The sequence below is a fragment of the Phaseolus vulgaris genome, chromosome 10 (genome assembly GCF_000499845.2).
Source record: "Phaseolus vulgaris cultivar G19833 chromosome 10, P. vulgaris v2.0, whole genome shotgun sequence".
Lineage (NCBI taxonomy): Eukaryota > Viridiplantae > Streptophyta > Magnoliopsida > Fabales > Fabaceae > Phaseolus > Phaseolus vulgaris.
This window is the reverse complement of record NC_023750.2, coordinates 5,802,400-5,822,970: the sequence shown is the minus strand read 5'-3', so window position 1 is coordinate 5,822,970 and position 20,571 is coordinate 5,802,400. Positions and strand designations below refer to the sequence as shown.

At 29.7% G+C, this 20,571-nt stretch overlaps 3 protein-coding genes across 5 annotated transcripts; all 3 read right to left on the bottom strand.

Annotated features, from left to right (window-relative positions):
• Positions 1-1,299: 1,299 nt before the first annotated feature.
• LOC137819031 (protein NUCLEAR FUSION DEFECTIVE 4-like) lies at positions 1,300-6,375 on the bottom strand. Of its 2 annotated transcripts, XM_068622739.1 has the most exons (4): positions 5,789-6,356; positions 3,284-3,692; positions 2,806-3,157; positions 1,300-1,965 (listed from the first exon to the last, which is right to left on the bottom strand). In XM_068622739.1, exons 1-4 carry the CDS (start codon positions 6,107-6,109, stop codon positions 1,485-1,487), a joined length of 1,563 nt encoding a protein of 520 aa, XP_068478840.1. In that variant the 5' UTR covers positions 6,110-6,356; the 3' UTR covers positions 1,300-1,484. The 2 variants fall into 2 exon arrangements, with proteins under 2 accessions (XP_068478840.1, XP_068478839.1); XM_068622738.1 differs by having other exon boundaries at positions 2,806-3,692; positions 5,789-6,375.
• A 2,520-nt stretch (positions 6,376-8,895) lies between these two features.
• LOC137819235 (large ribosomal subunit protein uL18c) lies at positions 8,896-14,066 on the bottom strand. 2 transcript variants are annotated; one of them, XM_068623022.1, is made up of 3 exons: positions 13,800-14,066; positions 13,433-13,578; positions 8,896-9,587 (listed from the first exon to the last, which is right to left on the bottom strand). In XM_068623022.1, the coding sequence occupies exon 3, from the start codon at positions 9,575-9,577 to the stop codon at positions 9,200-9,202; it is 378 nt and encodes a 125-aa protein (XP_068479123.1). In that variant the 5' UTR covers positions 9,578-9,587; positions 13,433-13,578; positions 13,800-14,066; the 3' UTR covers positions 8,896-9,199. The 2 variants fall into 2 exon arrangements, with proteins under 2 accessions (XP_068479123.1, XP_068479122.1); XM_068623021.1 differs by lacking the exons at positions 13,433-13,578; positions 13,800-14,066 and adding an exon at positions 11,230-11,834.
• A 950-nt stretch (positions 14,067-15,016) lies between these two features.
• LOC137818467 (2-alkenal reductase (NADP(+)-dependent)-like) lies at positions 15,017-20,340 on the bottom strand. Its single transcript, XM_068621914.1, has 5 exons — positions 20,045-20,340; positions 17,739-17,916; positions 16,072-16,238; positions 15,631-15,713; positions 15,017-15,512 (listed from the first exon to the last, which is right to left on the bottom strand). The coding sequence occupies exons 1-5, from the start codon at positions 20,267-20,269 to the stop codon at positions 15,134-15,136; spliced, it is 1,032 nt and encodes a 343-aa protein (XP_068478015.1). The 5' UTR covers positions 20,270-20,340; the 3' UTR covers positions 15,017-15,133.
• Positions 20,341-20,571: the final 231 nt, after the last annotated feature.

Below are 20,571 nucleotides of genomic sequence, written 5' to 3'. Positions count from 1 at the left end.
CATCTGTGTACTATAATGCAAAATTAATTTTTATTCTTAGTCTAAACTTTAGACATCATGAATACTTGTAGTAAGTTCTTTAATAAATTATAATGATGACTATGTTCTTTTTTAAAGATTTTTTTTGTCTCATTGTGACTTAATTATACTAATGAAGAGATTCATATAAAAATTTGAAAGTAAAGTATGTCATATTATATTTTCCAAGTCTATGTATGGCCAAAAACTTTGTTTAAAGTTTTAGAAAAATAGTTTAAATTTTTCATTTTGACTATTAACATCACCATGGTTAAGACATTTGTCATAACTTGGGATAAGCTATGTTTAGTTATCAAGAAGGTGGTATAGGATTGAGATCAATAATACAAACAAATGAACTTTACATGGTTAAGGTTTGTTAAAAATTCATCAAGCAAGACATGGACCAGTCTTATTCTTAGAGTTTTTTTTTTAAGTACTTCTAACCTGAATTTTAGGCAATATATATCTGCACCTCTATGTATTTTTTCTTCATCTTTATAGTTTTTAAAATTCAAAACTATCCATTCTTGATTCTACAATTCATTCTTGTTCTACAATCCATAATGTAAATTTATATTCTAAATTTTACTTCAATGGATTGAAAAATTTATAATACAAAAAAAATCATCAATTTTAACTTCTAAATTCTATAATGCGATAGTCTCAACATTTCATATTATATTCCGAAATTTTAAAAAATATTTAATAAAAAATATCAAAGGAGAATTTAGATATTTTTAAAGTATGAGATGTTGAAAGAAAAAATCTCCTCCATTCTATTACTTCTTCTATATGGGCACATATAAAACACATGGTTAATGACAAATTTGATTAATTTCTTATTTCACTAATGGCTAAATATGGTGAGCATTGACAAAATCACACATAAATAAGATTCTTTCATTCATTTCATAAGATCTTAAGTAACTAATAAGTCAAATTGTTATTCCTATATATATATATATCTATATATGAAGGATATTATTAGATGATATTTTAAAATATATTAAATTTTTTTAATATATCAAAATTAATGTATTTTTGAAAGACCCTAAACCCTAAACCAAAAAACCTAAAAAAAAATATAAACTCGTAATTTGGGACATTAGATAAATGTAGAGTGTGAAAAAGAAAGTATTTGGATAAATATTGGATCTTCCAAGAGCCGTTTGAACAAGAATAAGAAAAGTCTCAGCACTGAAGCAAACGATTCAGTGATGTTCTTTTAATACTTACTATGTAAAATGAAACGAAAAAATAAAAATGATACAAAGCATATATCTAAAACAGATAAAAAAAAAAGTTTTTTGGTAATGTATAATTAGTGTTGAAACAATATTTTCGTTTCAAAAAGGTTTACAATTTGACATATATATACTATGATTTGGTTTTATCATTAGTGAATGTTGTTTTTGGTGTATTTATGATTGATCAAATCTTTTAAGATAATGATACAATGTTCTTCATTCTGCAGATATATTGTTTCTGTTACTGTTCCTTTCAAAATCGTCATAAGCTTGTTTAGTCCTTAAGAAGAACAAGAAACTTGAAACCAACCCCACCATTGAAATGCAACTCCAGCATATGAAGGTTTGAAGGTAGCACTTCCTCCCCATGCACATGGACATTTCTTGCAGCCAAATTGCAGGCCTTGAGTTCATTGCATTGGAATCATAAACCAAGGCTGCAAGAAGGCCATAGAGACATGAACCTAAAGGAATGTTGGTGATGAGGATGTTGTGGTTCACTCCAACACTGTTTGGACCAAATAGCTCTGAGGTAATAGACACTGCTGCAGAAAACACAAAGCCTGAACTCAGCCCTATCAAGGCAGTGCCTACCTGCAATGCTGCTCCACTGCCAGATATGGCCAGCAAAATGAATGCAATTGGTGTTGGCACCAAGGCTGCTGCAAACCATCCAGTTCTTGCAAAGTGTATTCTCCTGCATTGTCATACGACATTAGCTCATAAATAACTTTGTAAATGGAAAAATACCAAGTACATAGAATTTTCTTTTGCAAAAGTAGTAGTTCGGTAGGAGAAAGAATTTATGCAGGACCAAACAAAACAAGAAAATGAAAGCATAGAACACTTTGAAGTTGTTTTCACTGTTTCCTGTGCAAATTTTTGAAGAGGGAAATGGTAAAGTAGAAAATGTTATCTGAACCCAAACAATGACTGACATGATTAATAATTTTGTAAATGGAAAAGATATGTCTGATTTCTCTTTTTTAGAAACTGATTTAGTTTTCAAAACTTAAAACTACACAAAGGTTGGTCAGAAAACTGATGGAGAGTGGTGCAAAGCACTAACCATGGTATGGAGCTGAGGGGGAGGTTGAATAAGATGAAAACAAAGAAGAACATGAGAAAGCATCCAAACTGCTATTGTTTTTAAGTTTTTCTTTCAAACTTGGTAGATTTGGATGATGAATTAATTGCCAAGTAGTGTTGAATTGTTTTGAAACAATTTTTAATACCAAAATGTGAGAAGGGAATCAAAGTGATCCTAAATACAATTTTTTGCTAGAACTTGTGGCAGAATAAGTGGCATGCTTTGTTATTCTTCTTTAGATCCTTAGTGTAATCTGAGTTGAATCAGATGAATCCATTTAAGGGGAGAGTTCTCCCAACACCTATTTAGTGGCATGCTTATTAACTCTTGTTTGGACCACATCATGTCATGCAACATCGCCCCCCCCCCCCCCCCCCCCCCCAATGAATCTAGTTGAATTCTATCAAAATTCTAGCCAATTTAATCATTAAAGACCATTAAAAGTACCTGCTTAAGAAGTCAGGTGTGGCTGCAAGAAGGCGACCAAAGAAGGAACATGTAGAGTAGAGTGTGACAAGAGAAGAAGTCTGAGAAGAGTGTCCTAGTGATTGGGAAATTTGCCCCAAGTTGTTGCTGTAAGCCAGACCAATTGTTCCTCCACAGAAATATGCTATGTAGTACAACCAGAAGTCCCATCTATGCACTAGCAACTTAATTGAATGCTCTTCCCCTAACACTGTAAGCTGCTCTCTCTCCAACACATTCAGTACACAACATTTCTTCTCTCTTGTGCTTTGTGCACTTTTATTCATTGTGCTGTCCTTGATGCTAATGAGCTCTTGGTAAAGTTCATTGTCATCTGGGTTAGAGCGAGTGAATCTTGAGTAGCAGAAGGAAAAGCATGTGGGGAGAGTAAAGCAAGAAGATTCTATAGAATGCACAAAGGAAGGAACAAAAGTAAGCAGCACAAGGAGAAAAATGGCACCTACAAGGATTACACGAGCAATGGAAGCTGTGTAAGAGAAGGAATATAGGAAGAGGAGGTAGAGGCCTGTGACAAGGGCAAGTATGTTGAGGCAGAGGAAAATTGACGAATCATGCTGAATGGTGTCAACAGAATGTGGTTGAGGCTGTGGTTGATGGAGAATTGGGATGAGTACTATAACAGATATTAGCACAGGAACTATGGCATTGAGTAATAGGTAGAGAGTGTCATCATTTGAGTTTATTGCATTGGCAATGAGAGTGTACAAAGCTGCACTCACACCATTGAAACTAACACTCAAGGATAATGCAAGTGAACGGTTTGTTGGAAAATGTCTGATGCATAGGACATAGCAGATGGTGTTAAACCAGCAGATGCTGCAGCCAGCAATCAGACAGAGAAAAAAAACCTGTTAAATGTGCACAAATGTTTTTGTTAGTAGCAATCAAATTGGAATAGTTTGTAGAAATATAATTATCATTTGATTTGTGCCAATTTTTTTTATAAAAGGTTTGATATGCTAAGCATGACAAATCAGTAGAATGTGAATGTGTGAGTCTGAGGTTTATATAGTAAATTAGTTCTTTTAAAATTGCTTCACAAATATTCAAAACTACCTACTTTTGCCATCCTAAGAAATTGGAGTTAGAATAGCCAATGAAAATATGAAATATATTTAAAATTTAAGAAAATGTTTGATACCATTTATTAAGATAGTGAAATTTAAGCCTAACTCAACCTCATAATATCGTTTTAGACTTTTAATTAGTTTGATACCATATTAAGATAGAGTAATTTTTTCCAAACACAACCTCACAAAACCTGTTCAATAACCTGTTCAATAAGGTGAGGTTTGCTCCTGATATATATTATATTTCTGATCGACGTGAGATTTTTAAGATCATATATAAGACTAATTCTTATTTTTCTTTGTAACCTTAACTTCTTAGTAGGACTCCAAAGTATTTCTTCGAAGTTTGGTTCTTTGGACCATATACAAGACTAATTCTCTGTAGGTAGTTTAGAATGTATTTTGTGGAAATGGAAAATCAAGCTCAATGTCTTTTCTTCAAGCCCAGTTTGATGAAAATTGTTTCTCAAATAAATATTTTAAAAGTGAAAGAAAGACATAAACAACAGATAAATGTTTTTTAATTACCTTATTCAATTTCCTGCAAGTGCTCTATTTTTAAATTCCAAAAAGAGAAACTCTTACTATTTAAATTCCTAAAAGACAAACTCTTAAGAAACAGAAATAAACTCAAAATACAAATACTTCCAAATGTGCTCAGGGACATACATATTTTGGAAAACTTAGAACTATCTTCCTAAAAGACAAACTCTTAAGAAACAGAAATAAACTCAAAATACAAATACTTCCAAATGTGCTTAGGGACATACATATTTTGGAAAACTTAGAACTATCTCAAAAGTACTAAACAAGCAAGGGTAAGTGAGACCTTTTCTGTTTTATAGGGTGCTTTGGTTTCATCTTTGGTTCATAGTTGTGAAAATTTGAACTTGTGTTGTTAAAGGGTGATCCAAAAGATGCTGTTTAGGGGGCCACTTTCACAGTAGAAGGGAGATATTTGCAACAAACTTAACCAAAGCTTAGAAACTAAGGATGCATGTGTTTTGGAAGGTAGGAGTGGAAGGTAGACATAGAGAATTCATATACAATCTATAAAAAAAACAGAAATATTGCAATAGATAATATAAAATAGGGAAATAATGTTTTAACAACTTACACCATATAAATAGTACATACATTAGGGGAAAATTTCATTTTACATATTTTTTTCATTGGATCATCTTTATTATGATTTTGACTTAACTTATAATTAAATCTTCATACCCTACCCCCACTGATAGCAAAGGGTAGGTGAACTAACCCAACAAAATGGTGGAAAGAACTTCACAAGAATACTTCATGATTTAGATAAGATAATCCCATTTCCTCTAAAGAGGAATTAGCTTGAATACAAAAGTAAAAGTTAGAGACAAGTATGATTGATTATAATTGACAAATAAGTTTGTTGTTTAAATATGTGATTACAAATTATATTCTTAATTAGTAAATACAGACAAAAAATATATTAAAAAAAAATACCAGTCTTAATAATCCTATCCAATTTGTAACTATAAGAACAACTCCACCAGCAATCAACTTTTATCTTTCTTTTACTAAAGCATTTATGAAAAAACTTCTCCAAAATGAAATAAAATTAGATATTACATCAAGATTTAGAATGAAGACAAATGCCAAACTTTGTTCTAAAAGAACTAGTTAAAGAATGAAGGGAAGAAAAAAAACTGTATTATGATGAGGTATGAAAACAAAAAGTACACTTTACTATTTAACCTTTTCAACAAATATCACCATACCAAGAAAAATCAATCCACCCACTTTTTTCCCAAATTCATGAAAGTTTGAATTTTTATTCTTAAAATTGCAGTATGAAAATGAAATCCAAAGAATTAGAGTGTTGTGTGAAGAAAACTGACCACAGAATAAGGCAAGGTGATGAAGCTATGAATGAGAAGCCACTGGAAGCCATAGGCAAAGAGTCCCATGAAAGCAGCCATGAAGAGAACCACCCAGAAAGGGAAATGGATGAGTGAGAGACCTGAGCACCACCCAAAGGCCTTTCCCATGTCTGAGGCCACAGAGAGGTAGTTGAGCTGCAGCTGAGTTATGCCAAGCACAGATTTTAGGTCTGAAGAGTATGATGAGAAGTCAAAGTTTGTGCCTGTCAATGCCTGCACCCATATCAATGCTACAAGAACCACCCACTTTCTTGATTCCCCCACCATGAAGTTCACCATTCATCAACCAATGCAATTCACAAAAAATTGATGAATTCAAACAAACTCATCAATTCAAGAACTGATCAGTTAGTTTCTGCAATTCCTTCTGCTTCATCTTCTTTGAATCAGCTTTTCTTCAACCACCACCATGAAAACAGGACAAGCTTTGGTTTTCATCTCACTGAGTTTGGTGGTGGCTTTGTTGCTTATACAGAAAATGGTTGTTGCTGGTCACTATCTCTGTCTTTCTTCTTTTATTACAAAAACATTGAAAAAATTGGTTTTTCTTAAACAAAAGTTTGTTGGTATCTTTGTTATTACTGGTCCTTTTTTTCTCTCTTTCTTTAGTTTTTTTTTTCTTTTATCATTTAATATCTTTCGGTATTACGAAATGAATTTTAAGAGGTGAGGTTTGCACCCACTTATATACAATGAATAAGAAAACTTTAAACTTAATTCAATCCTATAAATCATTATAATTTCGAGAAATAACTGAGATAATTTTGAATATTTTTTTTATGTAAAGACTAAAATATGGTTTTATTTTTATATATAGACCAAAATAAATAAAAATTACCATTAACTGCAAGTACTAAAGTTTTTATTTTAACTTTTTTACTTCTAAGTTTGAAGTTGGAAATCTCATTTAAAAAAAAAAAAAATCACAACAAAAAAAGAAAGTAAATTATTTGAAGGTCCTACATGTTGCCTAAAAGTATAAGATTTGGGTGTGTGGTTCATTAAAATAACATGAAGTGCAAAAAAAAAAGGAGTCCACTCAATTTTTAATGGTATACAAAAGAAGGTGGAGTTTTTATGTAACAACTCCACAATTTTTTAATTCCATAAAATTCCAAAACTCATTAAAAGTGTTGATTTTGTTTTTTCTATATAAACAATATAGACCTTCAGAATTTTGTAATTAAGAATGTAATTTAATATTTCAAATTGTAAATTGTAGAGTATATTTTTATGGATTCTTAATTTTTTTAACTTTACAATTAATAATATAATTTTTTATTTTAGAAAATATCTTTCAAACTTTATTATTTTAAATACAAAAATATATTATAAATTATAGAGTTTGAAAAACATTTAAGAATCAAGCAAAATACATTTCAAACTTTACAATCCAGAATATAATCTCCTATTTTTAACTGTAGAGTTGGAAAGATATTTATTTGAAAAGTATTTTCTAAATTATTAAATATTTACAATTTTGTATTTTAAATTGTGGAATTCTTAAAATTATATTTTAAATTGTGGAATAATATAATTATATATTTTAAATTTTAGAATTCGAAAAGCATTTTAGTAAACCCTTAAAAAAAAGAAAATAGTGAACTTTACAATTTAAAAAGAGTAAATTACCATGAAAGCAGCCTTGAGAATTCACATGTTTTTTCAATACCCAAACAGAACCTTATTTATATAAATGGTATTTCATTTTTAGCAAAATAAATATGAAACCTAACTCTTTATGACTAATTTTAAATAAAAAATAGTAAAAGAGATTAACTTTAAAAGAGACAATAAAAATAATGAGATTAAGATATTGAAAAGCCACAATGATAGTAATTAACAATGACATCAATTTTCTTATAGAAAGATTTTGGCTGATATTAATGAATCAGATTATTTATTTACTTTGGATCGAACAATTGTTAAGTAGATTGTACCACAAAATGAGTATTTTATAAATATGTGAATGTTATTTAATTTAAATAACACTTTAAAAATATAAAATCGAGAAACAATAATTATAAAAATATGAATAACTAATTTAAATAAGTAAATATGTAAGTGAGTGTGCATGATTTTCGTGGGACGAATTTCTTTTTTTAAAAAATCAAAGTTATTAAAAGAAAATACGTTGAATTCGAGAACAAAGAAATTAAATATACTTAATTAAACGTATTACTTTTATTTTTTAAAATATTTATCCCATCTTAAGTGATTTAAAAGTTAATAAATTAAAAATTTAATATGGAATTATTATTTTAAGATTAAATTAGATACTATTATTATAATAAGACTTATTATTGAAAACAGAATTATTATTAGCTACAACTTTAAATATGTCATTAAGAGAAATATTAAATTTTGAATTATTAATTCTCTATTAATTTTATTTTTTAATATTCAAGTAAAAAAGAAAAATTTGATTGTAAATAGCTGTGACGAGTTTTACATGAAATTCTAATAAATCATTATTTTTTATTATTATTGTTGAATTTTGAAAAAAAATAATCCTTAGACGTCAAATTGTTCCCTTTAAATCTCAAAGTTAAAAGATATCACATCCAAATAATTGTTTACCTATTGTAAGTCACTTTAGTTTGAATTAAATTACAAAGGTTAGGTATTTTATTTAAAATTATTATTATTATTATTTAGTTTGTAGCATTTAACTGTAGGAAAGAATTTCAATATTTAAAAAATATTACATCTTAGTAATATACACACACATTTATTTTATTCTACGTTATTAGTTAGGTTATATTAAAATATTTTAATATTCAAATTTAGTTATAAAAAGAGTCACAATGTGAATTTTAATATTATAAACAAAAGAAGAGAAAGAACGAGGAGAGATAATTAGAACTTAAAAGTATTAGATTATTATATTAACAAAGATAAACAAAACATCTGGTATGACTGATAAGTTAATCTGTTTTACTATCACAAATGAATTAAAACGAAGTAAAGAAGAGTTCTTGTAACATAATCTTACTTTGGTTTAAAATCTATAAAAAATATCACAAAATCTTGGATAAAACTCAGTAAATAAAGTGAGAACAAGCAACACAATTTTGTGATTTTCAATAAATTTTTGCCAACAATAAGAGTATCTGGGTAAAAGTATATTGCTAACATTTTTCAATAACTAAATTGAAGATTTTCATTTAGATTCTGACAATAATGCTTCTGAGAAATAATATTGAATAATACTTCCTTGTAATTTTGATTATTGCTAACATTTTCAATAACTAAATTGAAGATTTTCATTTAGATTCTGACAATAATGCTTCTGAGAAATAATACTTCCATGTTCTTTTGATTGCATAGAAGTTATTAGCAGAAGACTCACCATATTTTTAACATGAATCAGGCCAAGAATTTGTCATCGTTTTCATCATCGAGGATGAGTTTGACTCCATTGTTCTTAAGAGCATTCATAACAGCCCAAACCTTGGTTTGGTTCTTGAATCCTTTCTTCCCTACTTCTTTACCTATGTTTGCGTGAATACCTCTTCCTTCTCCTTCATTCAGGCCCTCAACTTTGAGCCTTCTGGCCAACACCTCCCCAACAACAGTAGCTGCTTTAGCATTGCAGGACCTACCACACTCAAGTGACTCTTTAATGGTGTGTTCTGCAGTGGATGATGTTGCTACAATTCGACCGTTGCTTCTGTCTACCACGTTTGCAGTGATATACTTTAATGATATGAACAGTCTCAGAACATATCGCTTCATAACTGGCATTTTCAATTGTCTAATAGAAGATGGAAAACCAAGCATGAAAATCAGTTTAATAAAAACTAAGCAACACCAAATATAAGAAAAGGAAAGGTATGTTAACACATTTTAAGTGAATAAATATACTTTTCTTTATCTTTATCTTTTTCATTCATGATTCCTTTGTCTATTTTCTTAATGAAAGGAATCAAATTACTCATCAATATGAAATAATTGTTATGGTTAGAAGACAGATGCACCCTTCATGTCTGAATAAAATCTTAATTCAGGATAAATTACTAACAGCAGCAATATACTGGTGTAATTACTCAATTAATTTCAAGATAACATGCTACCATAGAGTCATTCACATGTAACATAACTTGGTAGATAGTAGAAGGTCTTGATTCAAAAGTTGTAGATGACTTCAGGCGTGTTTAACTTCATATTTAAACCTCCAATAGTCCATGTTGAAAAAAAAAAAATTGCTCTGGAAATTATGCTATAAATGGGGTTTCATGTATTGGAATGGTGTAAGCTTGGTTTGGAATTTAAATCAAACAGACACTACCATTCCCACATCATTATTTACAAGACAAACACCCACAAATTTAAAGGGTCTTGCAGAATAGGATGGTTGGTTTTGGTTGGAGAGTACAGCTTTCAAACAGAGGTAAAAACTGAAGGATCCAAGGATTAATGGTGTGAAGTGGAGGTGGTTATATCAGGGGTTTGAGTTCAGTAAAGAAAATGAAAGACGGGATGTTTTATATGAAAATGGTTGTCCATTACTTTCTTCAATGATTTGAAAAGAGTGTTATTAAGTTGAAAAAGAAAATTGAAAGTGTAAATCGTAAGTTCTAGTTTCATCCATTTATGCATCAAATTAAACAAACAAATAATAAAGCTATTTGGATCAGCCCTAGAGTTCAAAACCTAACCCAACTATCATTCATCGTTAATTAATAATTAATAATCATTATAATGATAATAACAAGGTGGAAAAGAAAAATAGAAAATGCAAAAAAGCTAAATTCTAGGTTCACGCATTTATGCATCAAATTAAACAAACAGAACAAATAATTCATCTTGGATCAGCCCCAGAGTTCAAAACCCAACCAAGGAAACAATCATCCATCATTTATTATTTACTACTTATTATTTATTAGTAATATAACGATGAAAAGAGGAAGAAAACAAAATTTGAAAGTGCAAAACCTAAGTTCGGGTTTCACTCATTTATGCACCAAACTAAGCAGACAAATTAAGTTCTCTGTCTAGAAGCAGCCGTAGAGTCCAAAAACCAACCCAATGAAACAATCATACACCGTTTATATTATAATCGAAAATGCAAACCTAAGTACCAGTTTCCCTCATTTATGCACCAAATTAAACAAACAAACAAGGTTCTCCATCTGAAAATAGTCCTACAGCTCAAAAACCAACCGAAAGAAACAATCATCTAGTTTATAATCGAAAGCTCATAATCAGGAAGCAGACCTAGAGTTCCAAAACCAAACGAAGGAAACAATCATTCAGCGTATACGAAGAGATTACAGCATTACGAAACCGAATAAGTCAGAGGAAAAACATTATTACTACAACTACTACGAGACGCACGAGAATGAAAATTGAAGAAAACGTTGAGCTGCATTGAAGAAAGAGAGAGAGGGACTGACATCGAGTTCTAGAAGAATCCACTCCTTGGTGTTGGTGGCGGTGGACCAGTGAGTGCGGAGGTCGGTGTCGAGGACGTGGAGCGCTTTCTGCGACGGCGATTCTCACGACGTGGCTTTCACCTTGAACGGAAGCGCCTTCACGCGAGGCTCCAACTCCACCTCCATTCCACCGATTCAACAACTCGATTCAATCAATTATCACAATTCGCAACACAAACTCTCACTTCGTGAATGGTTAGGGTTTTACGGTTTCAATGTTATGCATTGGTTCCGTTGCACTGTGATTGAACCACGAGACTCAGACAACAACAACACTCGAAAGAAGAAAAGAAAACCCAAACCAAGCGTTTTAGGCTGCTTCTTCCTGCACCTCCGCCACGGCCATAAATTTTTCTTATTCCAAAAATAACTTTTTCAATATTTCTGATTACATAATTCAATTCGAAAGTTTTTTTTATTTAAAATTAACTTTCAGATTATATAATTTAGAAGTCTTTTGTGATTAGCTTCCGGATTACATAATCTGAAAGTCTATTTTATACATAAGATTAGCTTCTGGATTATGTAATCCGAAAGTAATAAAATAGTATTTTTATATTTAGTATGATACACAATAAGGTATGGAGGTGTAGGAAGAAAGAGTCAGCGTTTTAATATGTTAGGACCCTGCACTTGCTCTGCACAGGGGGTATTTATTCGAATTAAATTTATATTCAATTGAAATATCAAAAACATACTTATGATTTGCAATGCAATCACTTTTTTATTTGGTTAAATTCCCTTTTGACTTCCAATGTCAAACTCATTGACCTCTTAATGTCTTAAATCCATTTTTTACATGGCTTGGACATGCAATTGGTGGAGTTTAAGGTGTTCCTTTTTGTGTCTATTGCTTAATTTCAACGGTGAAGGTCTTGCACTATATATGGATAAATAATGGTTAATGTCATCTTTAAATGTGGTTATAGACTCTAACAAATTGTTTAAATTCCCAATTAGGTTTGTATAAGTGGATCAATGCTTATGAAGTGGTTATAGACACTACCATTCCCACATCATTATTTAGACAGACACCCACAAATTTAAAGGGTCTTGCAGAATAGGATGGTTGGTTTTGGTTGGAGAGTACAGCTTTCAAACAGAGGTAAAAACTGAAGGATCCAAGGATTAAAGGTGTGATATGCAGGTGGTTATATCAGGGGTTTGAGTTCAATAAAGAAAATGAAAGACGGGATGTTTTATATGAAAATGGTTGTCCATTACTTTCTTCAATGATTTGAAAAACTACCCTAACTGACCCCCAAAATGGATTTGAATTCCTCTTTCTACTCACGAAACATTGAAACTACATTAACCCTGTTATCATTTTGCACCAGTTTCCTGCATTTAGCCTATGTAACAGAAAAAGTATAAAGGTGCTCAAGTACAATTATACAACAAAGAGTGTTATCATTTGGCCACTTTGCAAGAAAACTAACTTTCTTGCACCTTCGATGCCGGTAAAATTTCTCACGCACATACAAAGAAGAGGAAGTAAATTAATCAAGACTGTAAAATTTACCTTTTTATTTCCCTATGTTAAAAATATAAAAACCAATGGCTTTCTAATCTAAGAATTCCATTTCCCAGAACTATGAAGAAGAAGAAAAAGATTAAACTAGTAAAAAGTTTCAGTGGTTACTTGTTACATTAGGTACTCAATTCACTTAGCTTTACTTTCAAACTACCTTATAATCTTATGTAGGGAATATTTCCCTAGGAAAAAAAGTAAAGTTATTTATTGAAAATTGTATAGAGCGCACATCAACTTAGAGCTATAAGTATTTGAGATCTTACATAGACTATAAATAAGACCAGATAACCAAATTGCAGTATATAAGTGTGGGCTATAAATAAGATCAAATTGCATTATATAAGTGTGGACTATAAATAAGACCAAATTGCAGTATATAAGTGTGAACTATAAATAAGACCAAATTTATGAGGATGAATTAGCTTAAACTCATTTCTTAATAAGAAGATACTATAATTCATGAGCATCTTGGAAAGGTGAGTTACAAAAACACCCTAACAAATGCCTACCAAGTGCAGGACACTGTTTTAACGACAGGTTTTCTCCAATACGATGGGTGATTTAATGATCTGTATATCTTAAATTATAAAATCAAATATTTTGATTAATCTATAGTACCATACACAATACCTCTTGTTCGTTGTTGGTATGTATATTCTATGCTTCTGACGAATGCAGTTCAAACTAAATATTGTATTGACCTTTCTTCAACTTCAATATCAGCTCCAGCATGGAGTTCAAATGCTGTACAGAAGGATCGGGAGTTCAAGTTTGATCTACAACAAACACAACACAAACAGTCAAAAGATTTGTGGTTTCTAAGCATTTATTCAAATTCTAAAGGATGACACATAAGTTCAAAGGGCCAGTCCCATGCATGCTATAGACACAGTTTAAGTAGAGGTTCAATTTAAGTTCAATTGAATGCAGCATTTCATCAAACAGTTGATGTGCTGTTATGAAAACATTGATGCAGCATTTGTGATAGCTACTTCACCTTTAGAATCAACCCCGCCGCCATGCTCATTCACCTCCATCTTCAGTATTACCAACACGTGACTCCGGTGACAACACCCAACCACAACAACCACCTCCACGAACGGCGCCACACACCCTCCCTACACAGACCAAGAAAACACCATCCACCACCACAAACACCGCCGGTGACCGGGAATGACACCACCCAAAACACGGGATGATGCCAGCGAAAGCAACAGAGACAGAATGGACTGCGAGAGAATGTGAGGAAAGTTTTTGAATATTTAGAATTTAAAAATTATTTATCACTAACTATATAACAGCTAATTATTTTTATTTAATGATTTTTTTAATATATATCTCAAAATACTTGAATATGTTAATTTTAAATTTTATAATAACTTCATATTTACAATAAACAATATTTTGGAAAAGGTGATGAAAACAGAAGGCAACTAGTTGGGGGAAGAAGAAGACTCGGTTTTATAATTTTGTAATTTGATTTTGATTCGAGTTGTTTGAGAAAGTATATTTATAAGTAGTTTTATTAGAAAAAACAAATGAAATAACATTAACAAAATCATTTTGTTCATATAAGTTGAGATACTAAATTTGAAATTGATTCTTTTTAAAGAAATTTGAGAAATATTTGCATTAAATTTAGATATTTTCAATTGAAGAAATTTGTTTAGGCAATGATGATTTAAATGATAAACAGAAAGTGTAAATAGAGTATTTGATAAATTGCATAGATTTAATTATTTTTGTTTTTGAATATAATATTAGTTTGATTGAACATGTTTTTAAAAAATATATGATTAAAAAGTTGTTATTTATTACATATATTCATTAAATAGTCTAGAATCATGATCAATATAGACTACATGTTGTGAACAAAATATGCATAAGTTGAATTGGTACGTTAGATACTACACTTGTTCAAGAAGATATTAGATGATTGAAAATACAAAGTTTACTTTCCGTCGGAATTAATTTAGGATTATTTTTTTATAATAATGTCTATTAGAAACACATGTTATAAACTCTCAAAGGTGTATTGAGTACTATAATTATAGAAACATTGTTTAAGTTTCTAAGGTATATGAAGGTATCATAGTAAGTTTTTGTTATTATGAGATAAACGTTATTGAATAAAAAATTCAGAACTAAAAGTTTAGATGTTACAATTGTGTCTTTTTTCAATAATTTCAAAAGATAATTAACCTCATACAATAATTATTCTAAACAAAATGAAAGTTGATTGCATAGACCATAAAAACAAGGTTGAATATCCAATCAAAAATTGAAAATTCTGAAGTAAAACTTACAAAATAAGAATTTATTTATAGAATTTTACTCACAAGAAACAACCACTACTTGTTTGCCGACATTGCGACCACTAAAGAGGCCAACCAACGCTGCGGGGCCATTCTCAAGACCCTCAACAATGTCTTCCACATACAGAACTTTTCCTTCTGTGATCTTAGGTAAGACAAACTCCAAGAATTTTGAATATGAATGGTAGAAATCATTTACAACAAAACCTTCCATTTTAACTCTCTTAAATATGAGATGTGCCAAATTTGTTATCCCTTCTGGTTGAGTAAGATTGTACTGAGAGATCATTCCACAAACAGGTATTCGACCATGGAGTCTCATATTTGGGAGTACTGCATCAAGTGTCTTGCCCCCAACATTTTCAAAGTAAATATCAATGCCTTCAGGAAAGTACCTGATTTGAAAATTCATATCCATCAACACTACTCAGTGATGCTTTTGTTAACATTTTTTTTATATAGAAAAACAAGATAAACTCATATTTATCTATTAGGACATTGTTACATACTAACCTTTTCAAAGCTGAATTGAAGTCTGCCTCCTCCTTGTAGTTAAAGGCTTCATCAAATCCTAATTTATTCTTCAATTGATCCACCTAGTTGCAAGACATTCATTTTAGTGCATGAATTTTTAGCCTTGTTAATCACACTTCTCTACAACAATGTTTCCTATTAAAAAAGTTTCACCATCAAAGCTTTCTAAAACAATTCTCTGCATGAATTTCTTTCATTGATGAAATGGGAAGGGGTGGGAGTTAAGAAAACAAAAACACCTTTTTAAATATAAAATATACTTTCAGAGTGAAAAGGATTTACTATTGAAAGAAAAGGCTTTTGTTGTTGTGGCTAATTCAAAATAATTATCTGCTTAACGATATAATGAATATCCTAAGTGTTGACTCCAATAATAATTTATTTAGGAACATCTAACAATAACAATAGTTGCACAAATACCTTCTCTTTGCTTCCAGCACTGCCAACAACATAACAACCACTCAACTTGGCAAATTGGCCAACAAGTTGACCAACAGCACCAGAGGCAGCTGAAACAAAAACATTATCTCCTTTTTTGGGAGAACCTACTTCAAAGAAACCAGCATAAGCAGTCATTCCTGGCATACCTGTGATCAGAAAATAAAATTTTATGGGTCAAAAGGTACATCAAAATTGCAGAAAACAATGCAAGAACATCCATAAGCTTGCATGCAAACTTGTTGTGATTCATTCAGAGATAACATGGGTCATAAGGCACAACAGAGTTATATAAATCCTTGCAATATCATAAGCTTGCATGCAAACTTGCTAAGATCCATTCGGGTGACGTAGAATGTGCATGCAAATGAATAAGTATCTGACATTGTCATGGGAATTTATTTTATTTTCACTTGAGGACTTGCTGTGAGCAGGGTTGTTAATTGCAGGCACAACTGTCTATAGTTTTACTGGGAAAAAGGTTTGTTGGTTGTTCTACTGCTTTCTTCATAGTAGCTGTTACTACTTTATCTTTTATGCCACTGTAGCTGCATGTTTTGAATTGGCTATTCATGCTACTACTTGTAGTTAATTACTAGGGATGAATAGTTGTTGTACCAAGCTACCTATTAATAAGCTTAGTGAAAGATCATTGAAATAAGCCTTCTGAACATTGAGCTTATATGGAAAGGTCATAATCTACATTCAACCACCGGATTTTGCAAGAAAGAAGTGATTCTTTTTCTTCACAAATTAGGATTTTGAGTAATTTTTTTATTCGAAAGTGAGTTTGTCGTACACAATGTAGACGACTTTAAAGTAAAAATCGTATCCATGAATACGACTTTAGGTTCTAAAAGACTTCACGCGGAAGTCCTCCACCAATGCGACTTTGTCAATTTCGTTAAACAAAAATTCTTTGTCAATTTTATTAAACAGAAGTCGTATGAGATGACTTTCGGAAATTATCTTTAAGTGAAGTTGTGTCCTGACTGATTTCAGTTATATTGTTTTACATTGAAATCATAAACAAATTTTACTTTAAAGTCATCCACATAGTCTATGACTTATCTATTTTCATAATTTTTTTTATCCAATCGTAATTTGTAAAAAAATTTGCACTACTTTTTTTTGTAAAAACCTTCAACCATCTGCTTAGACTATACATGATAAGCAAAATCCAAATAAGCTCCATAAAAGTTCCAGAGTCTCTTCTGTGATGGTGATTATCAAATAAATCCAAAAAAAAGGAGTAATTATCACATATGAACTTCATGCTATGCATGAGGAATGCTGGGGAAGAGAACCACATAATTAAAACTGTTACAGCATTAGAAATATAAAAATATAGAAATTTTATAGTTTTGGAGAGTTTTGGTGTTTAGGTGCTGGCCAATTCAGAAGCTGCAGGTTGAAGTTCTTATAGCAGATTATTAGTAGCAAGGTGCGGTTTGTCTGCATTTTATGCAGCAAACAGCCTTTATTTTTTTCTTCTGGTTTATTGTTTATAATCCAAAATCGCAATTTTTGGATTATGTACGAGGGTTGGAATACTCCTGAAGTATTCTTAATTTAATTTTTTGCTGATAAAAAAAAAAAAAAAGACTTTCATGCAGATGATAGTGAAATGAGGTGTTGAATGTACATACCAAGAATTCCAGTGTAGTAGGAAAGTGGAACATCAGTGTGCTCAATTTTGAAGCATATTTGAGATGAGGTGATAAAGCTATATTCTTCCCATTTAGTAATTCCCCAAACTAAATCACCCTTCTTATAATCTGGATGTCCAGATTCCACCACTTTAGACACACCATAACCTGTCAATGGCTGCAATATTCTTCATAACATAAGTTATCATCCATATTTATATTTAAACTTAATACTAACTCTGCTATTGATGTTTTAGTGTTTTTTTTTTTCTATAAGTTAAAAATATTCATTTAGTTTCTACATACATCATTTCATTATTTTTTTTAGTTCTTATGAATATATTTATAATTTTTTTATGTTTATAATTTTTTTTAGTAATTGTAAATATATTTTAAATCTCTATGATCTAAATTTATAAAATTGAAAGGAGAGTAAAAAATTAAGTTTTAAATATATAAATAAAAACTAAATTTACTTATATATATGAATAAAAAATGAGTAGAGAGTATTTGAAGTAGTTTTTCCGTAAACATTTTGACAGGAAAAAAAGAGTACTTGACAAGTTAAAATTTGTTTTTATACGAATTATAAATAAAAAATTAGAAAATACTATAGGGAAATAATTTTACAAATGGTTTTATTTACATGTCTAAAAAGATATATAAATATATTTTAATCTTTTTAATACCAATAAAATTAGTCTTTTTATAACAAATTATAAACTTAGATAAAATTAATCCCTGAAAAATAACTTTAATTCCATAAACCTAAACAAAAATCTTAAATCAATAAAGTCAAATCTTAACACAAATTTGTAAACTATAAATGTTTCTATGATCTTTGCCCCTTAATCTTTAAAAAAATCTAAATAAAAAATTATCAATAATCAGTATATTAATGTTATTATTGAAATTAGGTTATAGATATTGAAAGATGTTTTGAAAATAAATTATATATACATATACACGTATTAACGAGTAATATCTTTTTACTATCAATAAAAAAATTCGACCTTACAAGAGAGTCTATTTAGATTGCCCACACCAATTTATTTAAAAATAAAACTACTTAATTAAGTTAAATTACAATTTAAGTTTTCCAATTTGTTATGTATTATAGGAAAATTAAAACCATTAAACAAAAGTAATATTAAAAGATGAAAGCTTGCTTAGGGAAGATTAGTGAGTTTGGTGGATTTTTAGTGAAAATTAAAAAATATAACATTTTTAATGCATTAATATATTATATAAATTTTAGATAAGTAGTCAGTTAACTACAATATATTTCATTTTTACTATAATAAAAAAATTAATATAAAAACTTTAATTCTATAGTTTTGTTTTTATCTGTCACGTATATTTATAAGGAGTAAACTTAAAGTTAAAATATAATTAATCTTAAAAAAGGTCTTTTTATCTTTTTTAAGAGCAACAACTTTGTAATTTTTCTTTTATTTTATAAATTTAAAATTCTTAATAAATCTTTAAATTTAATTACATAATAAAATTAATTTTACCTTTAATAATAATCATAGGCGACTATTTAATGAAGATCAAATAAGTGTTTACTTACATAAACTTTTAATGAAATTTAAACAAAATTAATAGAATTAATTTTTTTATAATAAAACTATTATTTTTGTAGTATATTAAAAATTAAATATTTTCAATATTTAATATTTATCCACAGATGTTTAATTCTTAATCTGGATCTTTAATTTAATTTTCATATGTTATTATTTATAAAAGAACTTACTAATTAAATTGTTTTAAAATATGCATTAAATATGCTATTTCTATAATGTAATTTTTTTTCTTAATTTAAATTTTAAATATTCTAATATCTATAATAAAAACTTATTGATTATCAGTATTTTTTTAGTAACAAGCAAATCCATGTTAACTTAATATAAAATATTTTAACATTTTAATTTAGAGTGAAAAAATATTTTATATAAAAAAATTAACAAGAAACCCTATTTCAATAATTTATTAATTTCTAATTTACAGTGAAAATATGTTTCATATAAAAAAAACTAACAATAACCCTATTTCAATAATTTGCTAATTTACTTATTACAAATATATAAAAAGTTTAAAATTTAGATTAGGAATAAAAATCAATTTTCATAAATGTAAAAACCAAATCTATTTTAAAATTTAGATTAATGAATCCATAAAACTTACTAATTCATGATAAATTAGTATTTTTAAAATTACAAATATTAAATGAGTTGAACCAGCGATTTTTATAGCAGCAAAATAGAGTGTGAAAACAGAGAAAAAGAAAGTGTTTGATAACTCACAGAAGCTGGTGTGTAGTGACGATACTCATCAATGGCTTCCACCTTGATCATCATGATTCTCATGACAGGGTCGCAAGAGAGATACAGGTTTTTCACAAGAACCTCATTCGAACCTTCTGGAACCTTCAATCTTATGCTTCCTTCCAGAATGTTCATGTCTGATTCCTTCGGAAAACCAGCCACATAGTCTCTCAGAACCACTTGCATGTTCCTCACTTCTGCCATTGGAAATGATAAGCTTTCTGAACTCTCACCTCATACCTCCATTATTATAGAGGGAACCATCAGGGACAAAATGGTCAAATCACATGCTATCACTTTGTTGTGCCACAATTATTTATTTATCTAATTAATATTAATTAATATGTAACACAGACACGGATACGGACATGAAAATACGTAAATAAAATTTTTAAAGTCTAAAACACAGGGATACGGATCTATATATTATATAATTATGAATTATATAAATTGATAATAATTTTTTTTTATCGGCAATATGACAATAAAGATTTATGTACATAAGT

What these genes read in the sequence shown, in the direction of transcription:
- LOC137819235 (XM_068623022.1), bottom strand. Translation starts at nt 9,577, where the DNA reads ATGCCAGTTATGAAGCGATATGTTCTGAGACTGTTCATATCATTAAAG.
- LOC137819031 (XM_068622738.1), bottom strand. Translation starts at nt 6,109, where the DNA reads ATGGTGAACTTCATGGTGGGGGAATCAAGAAAGTGGGTGGTTCTTGTA. An exon ending in TCACCTTGCCTTATTCTGTG is followed by an intron (nt 3,693 to 5,788) that starts GTCAGTTTTCTT and finishes CACATTTAACAG; the next exon opens with GTTTTTTTTCTCTGTCTGAT. An exon ending in ACACCTGACTTCTTAAGCAG is followed by an intron (nt 1,966 to 2,805) that starts GTACTTTTAATG and finishes ATGACAATGCAG; the next exon opens with GAGAATACACTTTGCAAGAA.
- LOC137818467 (XM_068621914.1), bottom strand. Translation starts at nt 20,269, where the DNA reads ATGGCAGAAGTGAGGAACATGCAAGTGGTTCTGAGAGACTATGTGGCT. An exon ending in CTACTACACTGGAATTCTTG is followed by an intron (nt 16,239 to 17,738) that starts GTATGTACATTC and finishes TTCTGATCACAG; the next exon opens with GTATGCCAGGAATGACTGCT. An exon ending in TTCAATTCAGCTTTGAAAAG is followed by an intron (nt 15,513 to 15,630) that starts GTTAGTATGTAA and finishes TTTTCAAATCAG; the next exon opens with GTACTTTCCTGAAGGCATTG.